Genomic DNA, 12505 nt, shown 5'->3' with positions numbered 1-12505 from the left:
TAAAAACTGCTAAATGTTGAAGTATACCTCTTTCCTTCTGCTCCCAAGACTGTATTTGTCTGCATTAAATTAAAATGCTAACAATACTAAGAAAAAATTGTAGGCAATATATTTTATGGCTAAAACTGAACACTTGTGATATATAAACTTAGTGTCAATTGTTAATTTACAAAGGCCACGGCAGAATTATGTGGAGACAAAATACTTTGTCTTTACTGTCCAATTTTCCTCCAAAAGGAGGAGATGCAGATAGAAAGCAAGGTGTGTTTTATAGACCAATAGGGAACACAAAATAGTACCTGGACATGTTGGGCAACATTGTCCTGGATGTATGGTGGGATTGCCACAGTTTGGTACAGAGCAGGTGATCAAAGCACACATCTCCCGTCCATTATGACAGTAGCATTCACGGCAGCCATCATGCCAGCTTTCTTCATTTTCATGACGGTGCCCATCCACTGACAAGCAAGAACCTGCCTTCGCTGGTGGCATTACAGAAGCTGGTATCTCTGTACAAGTTTGTTTTTTAAAAAACAACAACAACCAGTGCATCAATAGGGCGGTAATAACAACCAACAGCTAAATCTTCTCTTGTATTTGTTGTAGCAACTTAGTAAAATGTTCAGACTGAGAGGCTATGTATAGCATAGATTTCTAATACCGTATGCTTCCAACAGCAGAATGCTGAAGGGCACACATACAGAACATTTAATAGTTAATGGGAACAAACTCAAAGAACTAGAAAGTGATCTGTAGGTTTATTTTTTTCAAAAGCTGAGAACAGAAGAATATTCAAACACTGCATTCATGAAGTAGTATTCTCCTGTATGTATCTACCAAAAGCAGGCTCTGTGAAAGACAATACTATCTTTTAGAATGCATGGGTCAGCGATCTAACTGAAGATTGTGAACATTTCCCAACTATTTTGGGTATTGAAGTCTGGAGAACAAGTTACTCATTGCCTCGTCTCCTTCTGTTTAACATCTACTTAGTCAACAGCAGCCCAGAAAGGTTGGGGAAACCCAGCCAGATGGGCGGGGTATGTATAAATCAATAAATCAATAAATAGTGGTAGTATGCTAGGTATTAAAGGGCTGTAGGGTTGTACAGATCTGTTTTATACCATTGTTTCCTACTGAGAACTGGTATCTTACACTAAGGACCAATATCCTGCTCCTGCTCCTTTCCTTGAGTGATGCTCACATCACAAGGGCTTCCGTGTTCAGTTCAAGAGAAATGAAGATCCATGTGTCCATTCCTCTGAATGCCAATTAGATCTTTCCAGGGAAACACATGCACTTAAGAGCTCTATGTCTACAAAGATGCTCTGAATAAGAGTGCATAATGCATCCATTACAAATAATTGGCCGTTTTTCAAATAATTGACACCTATCTTTTAACTGTAGGCATAAAAAACTTTTAAGAATATGATACTATACAGGGTTTTTTTGGATTGAATAAAATAAGCAATAATTCAATCTGCTTGTTCAAGTTTTTCATTTTCAAATCCCTATTAATTGATGATGATTATTATTAGATGGGACTCGCTTTCAAGACACATTACTGTAATATAAAATGGGTTGAAAAGAAACAGCTCTGAAGGAGTTGAGTCTACCTGTACATTTGCAGACAAGGCATCCTTGATTGTTTTGCTGGTAGCCCATTGGACAAATCTTACCACATGAAAGTTCTGGGCATTTTTTACAGCGGCAAATTTCACATCCATGTTTGTTCTTCCTACACAATTTTAAAAGATATATACTTTGATTAGTTATACTTTAAAAAGCAGGCTAAACATTTGTAATTACATTTTTTTCCTGAAATGCAAAATGTTGAAAGTTATTTAATTATAATTCTGTTCTCACAGGGAGTGAAACAAAAAGAAAAAAACCTTGTGAAAGAAATTTAAGCCTTTTGTTCGTATTGTGAGATGGCTTGAAGCAAGGTCCTGTTTATAACATCACTTAGGAACAACTGTTTTGGTGTCATATAAAAACACCTATAAATTCTGATTTGCTTTTTATTTAAAATAATCAAAGAATGGGATGGAGTGAAGGAATACATGAAAAAATATTGTTCTGGAATTGAAATAATAATAGATAATGTGTAAAATGCACTGGGGTAAGTAAGAAAAGAATAATAGAATTAACTGGACAATTACAAAATCGAAATAATTGAACTATATATGAATGCAGTTAGCAAAATTATATTCTAAATAATATTATAAATGTTATATTATAAATTCCCGCAAACCCCCCTCCCCCTCACCTGTGTGAACAAGATGGAAGAAGTAAAACTGAGACCACACAGGTGAGGGGGAGGGGGGTTTGTGGGAATTTATAATATAACATTTATAATATTATTTAGAATATAATTTTGCTAACTGCATTCATATATAGTAAAGAGAAGTTTAGAGTAATGATCCACATTTTTATTTCAATAGAGGCCATTTATGTAATAGACCTATGTTAGAAAATGAACTCTATGTTTGAATTTTTGAATTTAAAGTTTGTATTATGTTTTTTCCCTTTTTTCTGGTTTTGAAATACATTCATTCATACATACATACATAAAAATTTATTTATTGTGGCTGGAATATTGTAAAACAGGGGTAAAGAATCTTTTTCAGCCACAACATGACATTCCCTCATGGCCAAATGTCCAGGGGCCACATGTCATGGGTGAGCATAGTCAAAACAGGTGGACATACCCACCCCTAGGCTGATGGATGAGATGAACGTGCTCAGTGAAGACCAAATATCATTAAGAAGGGGTATTAGGGGTACTTTGCTAAGCAGAATTTGGCAGAGGTTTTTCTTCTGGCTGAATTCACATGAAGTATTTCTTGTGATGGCGCTTCAGTAGTGCTCCTCAAACAACTGTTCAGTAATCCACACATCAATTTCAGCTGACCACAGGAGGTGGAAGAGATAGTAAGAAAATACTTCTCAAGTTCTAATTTTCTCTTTTTGTAACATATTTTTTTGCCATTTCTAGCTAATCAAAAGCATTTGTAAATGTATATACATTCAAAGTTATCCGTGTTGATATGTGCGTCTGAGTCTATTACATACTCTGCATGTTACAGGTAGTTAGCCGTGTTGGTCTGAGTCGAAACAAAATAAAAAAATTCCTTCAGTAGCACCTTAAAGACCAACTAAGTTTTTATTTTGGTATGAGCTTTCGTGTGCATGCGAAGTTTTTATTTTGGTATGAGCTTTCGTGTGTATCTGAGGCAGAGTGCATGCACACGAAAGCTCATACCTAAATAAAAACTTAGTTGGTCTTTAAGGTGCTACTGAAGGAATTTTTTTATACACTGCATGCTACATGTTTTCCTATAATACATAGAACAATGTTAGCGGGCTTTACACAGTATTATTTGTTTATGGATTGTGATCAAGTATGTTTTTAAAGTAAGAATACGTACAAGTATCCAAATGGACAGTACTTGTCACATACTATGGGCTTGCATTTCTTAGGTCGTGGGCGGCACTGGCAGGTCTTACAGTTGTGGACATCAGTCTGGAAGCCAAAGGCACAATCCAAGGAACAATCTGACATGAGGTCGGCACACAGCTCTTCTCCTGTGAAGAACACATGAAACTTAGCAAAAAACACTAACAGTTATTCATATCCAAAATAAAATACAGCCACATGAAGAATACTCCCCCCCCCATAACACACCTTAGAGTATGGTATTTTGGAATAGGTCATAGCTGCCTGACTGGAACCATCAGCAAGAACATTTCATTTTGATGCAGTTCACCTTTGTGTAGACTACTAGTTAGGCAAATGTTTAAGAAAGCACAGGAGGGAGCCAACAGAACTAGCTGCAAAATGAATTTGCATTTTCTGGAAGCAATAGATGAAGACAGTAGTTGTAGTCCAAATACAACATTTAATCATAATGGACCTCTCCATTCAGTTAAGAGTCCCCCCCCCAACATATATTCTCTACTGCAGCTTCCACACATAAATTGCAAGCTGCAGTTCAGTTTAAAAATTATGCTGCATCCTCAGAACTGGAATCTGTTGCAAAAGACCACCAAATAAAAGCTTTTGGTACATGGGTTTTGCCCTAAACTACATAGAAATGGCTACCCTAGATTGCAAGTAGGGAACTTGCCTACATATACACCAATTACACTAATTATGTTAAAGGTTAAATCAGCAGGAGTTTCATGTAATGCATTCAGAATTAGGCCTTGCAATTCTGAAATGGCTATAGAATCCTCACACCAAAGAAGCCTCTACAGATTTCCAAACCACTTGCTGTTGAAATTTACATTAAAACATATTTTTGTCTAGAATATATCCACAGGATTCAGAATAATACTAAGAAGTGCGGCCGTTAGTACCGGTACTTACCTGTGAAGTGTTATTTTTCATGCATATCATGAAATTAGGTGGGATGTGTCCTCCACCAAGTGGTTGAAGGCAGGAATTGCTGCTCAATTTGAAGAGGCTTCTGGTGCTTTGTTGTGCATACAGCCAATTGTACACAGATAAGCCGTGTATACAAGAAGCAAGAAGCAAACAGCAAACAGAAAAGGGCAAATATGCAACAGTCCCTGCCTAGAGAAAACTGGGATGTGGGAAAAACTGGTAAGTGCAGAAATTTTAACAGAAGGAGTTAGGCAGCCAGTGTAACCAAAATAGGGTGATTTCCTGGTATCATGTTATATGTATGAAAAAGAACCTTCACAGGTAAGTACCAATGGTATCTTTTCTCGTGTGTATCATGACATCATGTGGGACATACCCAAGCTGACCCATGTAGGGTAGGACATTGATAAAAGGCTGGCTACCTGTTAGGGACAGTATGTTGTAGGAAACAATTCCCCCAAAATGTCTCAGCTACAGCAAAGAAGTCCACCTTATTTTATTTATTAGATTTATATACCACCCTTCATCAAAAGATTTCAGGGCGGTTCACAATATATAGTGCTTGATAAATGCATTTGGGTTAGCCCAAGTGGCTGCAGTACAGTGCAGGAGCATTTAAAGAGAATGCTGCTCCTCTTTTGGGGATCCCTAGAGACCAGAGATGGAAAAAAACTTGTGAGGAGGCATGGAAATGAATTGCAGCTGTAGAACTTTGCAGCACCCAGCAGCCCAATGTTGTGGACCACCACCTATCCCAGTACTTTAGAATATGACTTCCCACTGGTGGTAGGGTGGTGTCAGAACTATGCTTTTTGTATTTGAACTGAGAGGAGGAAGAGAACATGCTCTGGAATTGCTGTTGCCCTCTACTTGGAGTTGTTGCCTATCCCAGAAGGGGTGAGAGGCCCAGACATCTTTTCCTCTGAATGGACAAAAGGACGGAGGCAGTTGGTATGGGTGGTAGAACCAATGATAAGGAAGGATACTGATCTTCTATTTTCTTGGCCAAATGCATAGACTTCGTCTTGTCTTTAGACTATACCAAGTCTGTGCAAATAAACAAGAAAAATGTTGAGGGAAAGAAAAAGTGGTAGGTGGTTAGACCAAGGGAGAAACAGGTACTCAGATTAACCACCAAGGAGAAGGGCTTTACTGAAAAGAAGCTAGACAGACCCCAAAGGTTGAACACACTCATACCTACTCCAGAAAATTACGTATACGATAAAGCTTCTTCAAATTGAATATATATTCTTTCCTTCAACCACTAGGGGGAGCTCACATGATATGTACAAGCAAACAGATGCAAACAGTTGTGAGTGACTAATAATGTACTACTGAAAACTTTTACTTTTACCTTACTTTGTAAGAGCAACTTAAATAATACGCAAGTATTTTACAGCTACTAAGGTTGCAATCCTAGGTCCACTACCTTGGAGCAAGTCCCACTGAATACAAGAGGTCTTACTTTTGAGTAAACAGTATTGCACTATAAGGCATAAAGGAGCGATCCACAATATAAGGAAATGCAAGGCAAAGGCAATAGCAAAGGAAGTCAAGAGGTGAAAATGAACAGATAATAAAAATGGGATGTATCTGAGAATGGATGAAACAATGGATCAAACCATTATGACAAAATAAAACATTGAGAAACTTTCTTAATAGGGTAGTAACCGCATAGTTCAAAAGGATTCTAAAAGTCAATGTTGTTAATCTCATACAGTAGAATACAGTAAGGATACACTCAGATCTCCTGAACAGAAGAACTAATTTTCTGAATGAGATCAGTGATTATCCAGCACCAGTCAGATGCCACTGAGTTAACAACCCTCTTTTTGCAGAATATGGTAATCAGAGGTACAAGACATTTGAAAATGAAAATGCCATTTTAAACTATCATTATAGTGATTGATGATTTTTCTAATCCTTTTTTTAGAAGACACATAGGCTAATGTCCATCACCATATCTTATGGCAATGAATTCAATAAGGCCAAGGATATATTGCATTAAAAATACGTCCATGCTATTATCTTGAACTGTGAACCAGTTTTGCTGGATGACTCCAAGCAGCAGGTTCACAGCTTCGAATAGTATCTTGAAAAGTAATCACAGTAACAGCATGTATGATATATAATCCATTAATACAGATGTCACAAAGAAAACTGTGTGGCTTTTCCAAAGTACTATGCAACACCTGACATGCAAAACTTCCAGTAATATTAATGGCAAATTATGTTCCAATAACATTAAAGTCAAATTAAGATCCTTCAGACCACTTCTTCCAAATACAGTTCATAACTATATGTGGATCTTGCAAGTTAGTATAAATTCATATATTCATAAAACAGCATTATTACGCATTACAGCAGAGGCAAAATCACCTTCCCAAATTGCTCTTGGTAATTTGGATGTGTGGTAATAAAAAAAATATTTTTACCAAATACATAATGTGGGATTAGCCATTTGTGCCTGCACACAGATTCTTCATACACAATGAAAATCCTGGACCACTTACTTCAAAGACTGTCTATTGAAGCTTGGGACCCAAGAGAAAGAGGAGGCTTCCTTCAGCTCCACAGGCAGCTAGTGGCCTCCATTGCTTTTGAAAACCAAGAAAGTGATGGAAAAAAGTTTCACGTTCCACCTAGCCTGGAGGAAATGGAATGGGTCTTTTCAAGTGCTCAGGCAAGACAAGAAATAGTCATTCAAAACTCAGCAATGAGATTTAGGAATGTAAGAACAGTATCCTGTGTTTTTCGTTGGTTGCAAGTGTACTGCCATATTCCTAGTGTATTTCTGGAGCACTTATATATAAAAAAGTAAGTCAATGATCTGAAAGAAACATATTCAATTCTCCCCATATTTTGGACAGCATCTGCTGAATCAAGTAAGTTCTTGGTCAGAATTGTTTTCCCAAAATGGTGCTACTTTTCAAACTTTGAGAAACATTTATGAGGTACCCGTTCTCTTTTTTGATGGGTACTTTTATTATAGAGGGCACTTTGTTAACTGACTTCTGATGCATTACATAGTTTTTGCCACTTTTAAAACTAGTGTTTTATATTTGCATAGTTTATTGTTACTGGGTTGGATCCAAAGAAAAGTCTACAGAAGGTGACTCCTAAAATATATTATAATTTAGTATAATATAAGGCATAATTATACATATTTAAAATAAATAAATAACTACATACTTTCCTACCCCCTCCTTTCCCTGGCAACCCACTGAAAACCCTGTTCAAAAGGCTGGTGTGTGTGTGTGTGCTGTGGCTGAAGTAGTGGGCCGCAGCATGGGAAGTTAAAGGGAATCCCCCAGATTGGGCAGAGGCAACTTCCACAAGTGAATAGCCCACACTATTCAGTAGGACCCTCCAACCATCAGGAGCAGTTTTTCACAGGCTTTCCTGGTGGAGAAGAAGAATGGTAAAATCAGCAGCTGGCCAGCCCCCTTCTGTGGGCTTTTCCAGATCTACCCCAATATATTTTATGCCAACTGCTTTAGGACTGCATAGCTTCTCCATTGTTTTAGGCCTGGATTGGATATTTCATCCTAGGCCAAAAGGCCAAGTATTAATTAAGTAAATTATTTTTGCTATTTTGCCTCATTTTTTTATTTGACTTTCTTCTGGCTGAATCCTTTTACCACATTCTATCTCCCCTCCTTTATTCTTGATCTTTCCTATTCCCATTCAAAAGATGGCCAGGCAAAGCAGTAAAGAAAGAATATTCTTAGTACAGTGACACTTAGTGGAAACTAATACAACTTGACTAAAAGCTGAGGAACACAAATAGCAACCCACTTATTGGATATTGTTTATGAAAGCAAGCAGATCTTTGAGCTACTTGTTCTCAAAACTCACCCAACAAAGAGATGCTGCTTTTCTTATTCCAATTTACTTCCCTTTTACCACACATGTAAAAGGGAAGCCCAACTTGTATGTTGTACCATATTACTTGGGGACAGAAAAAATAGTAGGTACAAACTCAGTTCAGAGGGAATAGGCACATGCTGCTGCTACACTGTTAAAGCTACGGTAAGCAAGTCTCAGCCTAATAATTGATTGTTAAGGGAGATAACCTGGAAACTCAATGTAAACCATTCTAAACTTCTCAGAGTATGCAATATAAACAAGCAAGCGAACAAGCAAACAAACAGGCAAGGTTTTGCAACAACCTGAACATGATATCTTCAGCGTGTACTCTCAGCAATGTGCCACCTACTACTACCTCAGAAGGCCTATCAAAAATTGAAACAACACCTCCTCTTTGGGAACTTAAGATCCCAAACCCCATTGCATATGAATTTGTGAAAGCTGACAACCTGATAGTCAATTCAAATGTACAGAAGAAAACACGAGAACACTGCACGTTCACAGATACTGTACATTATGTCCACAGCATTCCCCTGATCCAACAAGCTTGTAACTTAATCAAAAAACCAAACCAAATCAAACCAAATGAGATTCATCTGGCATGACTTGTTTTTGAGAAACCCATGCTGGGGTAATCACAGCCTCCTTTTCCAAGTGCTCACAAATTGACTATTTAATTATATGTTCTGGGACCTTTCCTCGTATCAATGTCAAGCTGACCGGTCAGTAGTTACCTGGGTCTTCTCCCCCGGCTTTTTGAAAATGGGGTCAACAATTGCAGACCTCCAATCCACAGGGACCTCACCAGTTCTCCAACAATTCTCAATGATTATAGACAAAAGGTTCTGAGATTACATCCACAAGCTCCTTTGAGTATCCTTGGGTGCAGCTCATCAGGCCCTGGAGATCTGAATTCATTTAAAGCAGCTACGTATTCCCTCATCACTCTCTACGTATTCCCTCATCACTCTCTTTTCTTATCTTGGTCTACACCTCTTTCCTTGTATCATTTATTCTGTTATCACCAGGTGGGGCACTGTTTTCCTTTTGCATGATGACAGAGGCAAAGTAGGTGTTGAGCAGTTCCATCTTCTCTCTGTCACCCAATAGCACTTATCCATCTTCTCCACACAGAGGACCTGCCACTTGCTTGTTCTTCCTCTTGCTTTGAACATGTCTGAAGAAACAGTTATTATTATTTTTAACCTCTCTTGAAAGCCTGAGCTCATTCTTAGCTCCTGACTTTCTCCCTGCAACAATTGGCTACTTGTGTATACTCCTCCTTTGTGATTTCTCCTTTATTCCATTTCTTATACATGCCCTTCTTAACATCTCAGCTCATCCTTATAGCCACACTGGTTTCTTTAGGTGCCTCTCACCATTTTTTCTTGTTGGAATTGTCTGCATTTGTGCCTTCAATATTTCACCTTCAATAAGAAACTCCCATTCACCTTGAACTCCCATTTTCTTTGAGTATTTCTGACCATGGGATCTCACTCAGTAGCTTCTTAAGCTTTCTGAAATCATCAGTCTTAAAATCCAGAGTGCATGTCCAACTACATTCAGCTTTCCCTTGCCTCTGTATTATGAAACCCAAGAGAACACCATCACTTCCTCCTAAGGTTCCCATGTACTTTCACTTCATCGATCAGTTCCTCCCTATTGGTGAGGATCGTGTCCGAGAGAGATGACCCCCTTGTTACTTCTTCCACCTTCTGGGAAACTCTCAATCTGCCTTCCAAGTTCCAAGTCACAGATCTCTTCACAAGTGTACACATCCTTTACATATAATGCTTCTCCTCACGTCCAGCAAGGGAACCAGCTTGCACTTGCTGCAGGTGTAGTTTTGCAAATTCTCGGGCAGGAAGACAAACATGGCATAGGTGTTGCAGGTCACTGCAGCAGCTCCTTCATTGTCCATGTCTCTTGGGGACCAACTGATGCATTAATTCCCATATGCAGGTGGCAGCAGGGACAACAAAGCCTACTGAAACTGAAGTATATAGAAGTAGTGCTTCAGGGAGCTCCACACTCAGGACTGATTTTTTTAAAAAAAGATTTTTATTGGTTTTCCATAAAACAAAAACATACAAAAAACCGAAAAAAGAAAAAAGACAAAAAAAGTAAAAAGAGAAAAAACCCATCTTATTTATATCATTTATCATAACAATGTCATTTTAGACCTCCCCGACTCCCCCCACTCTGGGTCCCTTATAATAACCATATAGGCAATGTTCACAATTGCTATCTTAAACCTTATTATGACTTACACTTAATTTTTCTACATTACACATTACAATTTTATCCTTTTTATTACTCCACTATCCAAATCTAATCCTTTCCACTTTCCCATTATTTTATCTTATATTTCTTCCCCTAGCTTAATATTTTTACCAGAAATGTATTTATAATTCAAATCTTAAGATTCTATTCTCCTTTTTAAACTATCAATATTTAAATCCATCCCCCCCTTTTGCCAGAGCCAAATTTCCCAGACATTTCAGTGAATTCCTAATGTCAAACCAGTTTCAGACCGTTTAAATCCATCCATTATAATATCCCTTTATAAATCACCCCATTCCCACCCTTTCCCACCAAGCCCACCAAATTTGTTTCCACATCTTCTGTCGTCTCTTCGATACTACGCCTGTTGCCCAACCCACTTCCACTGTCTTTGCGTTGTTCTTTGATTCTGTGGATCTAAACCAGTCCTTTGCATTGTCAAGTTCCAGTCCAACTTCATTTCCCCCCCTTTTTCTATCCAGTTCACAGTACAGACCCTGGACTCCCTCTCTCACTAGGAGTCCAGCAGTATACAGTAATACCTTGGGTTACGAACGCGATCCGTTCCGGATCGCAGTTCGTAACCCGAATAGTTCGCAAACCGAGCGCGATGGGCGCCGCCATTTTGCGCATGCGCAAATCGCGCGATCGCGCGCACGCGGCTTATGCGCACGCGCGCGCGGCGAAAACACTTCCGGGTTTGCGCAGTTCGTAACCCGAACTGTTCGCAAACCGAGGTGGACGTAACCCGAGGTACGACTGTACACAGTTTCTTTTGGGAGGCCTCCTTGTATCCAACCAAAGTCCTGTTTCACAACTCTCACTTGTGGAACATTGTATCCTTCGTCTTTTTCCTCTTCTTCCAATATTTGTGTTTGCACATATTGCATTTCTTCTTTGTTCATTTCTTTCTCAAGTCCATTTCCTGCATTATGACAATCACTCCTTTTTCTCCACAATTTACTAGTCTCTCTCAGCTGCTTGTTATTCTCATCCAGTTCCTGTTTAATTTCCAAGAGTACCACAAAAATCATTTGCCAAGCCAGGTCTTGTGATGATATTGTTGTGGCTACAGCCATCTTGGGTATCTCAAATTTCATATGAGTCCGGAAATGGCAGGGATCAAATTCCATCTTCTCTATCGCCATTTTTAAGTCAAAACTGGGTATATTCTTCCTTTAAAAACATTTCCCCCAAATAGTTTCTAGAGTCTTAATCAATATTTTCAATACTTTTAAAGCAAATTCTTTATTATTGCCATATTCTGAACACCATTCACTGACCCGTCCGGGAACCCGGGTCCAGCCTCCAGAGGGACTTTCTTTTAAAAATACCATAATTGTGCCTGCTACAGAGGAGGGTTTTTAGGTCCACTTTCTAGTAAATTCAAAGCACCCCACTTTATCAGCTTAGGGTTAGCTCATTGCATCACAGTCTCTCAAAAGGGGGCAATCGACTTCCTTTTTAAATCACCCCCTGTAACCAATTCTTGATTTATTTATTTTTCCAAAATACAGCTTTTTGCTGACAGGTTCCAATTTAAAGTCCTTACTTGAAAAATGGAAGGAATCCACCGCTCTCCGCTGCTGGCATGTAGCTTCACTTTGCGAGGGTGACGATTTCGCTCATGATGGCCCCCGCGACTACCACTCAAACTCTCTCCGGGGCTCTAAGGCTTACCGGGGAGTTGAGGAGTCGCAGAAACGGGGCGCTGCTGAGCCCTTCGTCCCCAGAATGCACAATCTGGGGCTCTTTTGGGGTGGCACATCGCTATCATGCCTCCCCCCCTCGCAGAGCCGGGTTGCCTCGGAGCTTGAGGCGAACCCCGCCGAACAGCGCTGGTGGTGGCTGGAAGTTCCAGGAATGATTTTTTCACTTGGTGGAGGTAAAAATACAGATCATGTTCAACTAGATCAACTCTATAATGTTATAACTGATACACATTACAGTACATTTTGCTAA

General features: G+C 39.0%; 1 protein-coding gene across 4 annotated transcripts in view; it reads right to left on the bottom strand.

Annotated features, from left to right (window-relative positions):
- Positions 1–12505, bottom strand: part of CRIM1 (cysteine rich transmembrane BMP regulator 1) — a 128632-nt gene that overhangs the window by 15793 nt on the left and 100334 nt on the right. For all 4 annotated transcript variants that reach the window (XM_060272897.1, XM_035108298.2, XM_035108299.2 and 1 more), the window contains 3 exons: positions 3432–3588; positions 1617–1738; positions 300–509 (listed from right to left, as the gene is read on the bottom strand). In XM_060272897.1, coding sequence (XP_060128880.1) covers positions 300–509; positions 1617–1738; positions 3432–3588 — 489 coding nt within the window. The remainder of the gene's footprint in view (positions 1–299; positions 510–1616; positions 1739–3431; positions 3589–12505) is intronic.

Source organism: Zootoca vivipara, chromosome 3 (genome assembly GCF_963506605.1).
Source record: "Zootoca vivipara chromosome 3, rZooViv1.1, whole genome shotgun sequence".
In the NCBI taxonomy this organism is placed as follows: Eukaryota; Metazoa; Chordata; class Lepidosauria; order Squamata; family Lacertidae; genus Zootoca; species Zootoca vivipara.
The sequence above is the reverse complement of the archived record's forward strand: the minus strand, read 5'-3'. Positions and strand labels throughout refer to the sequence as shown.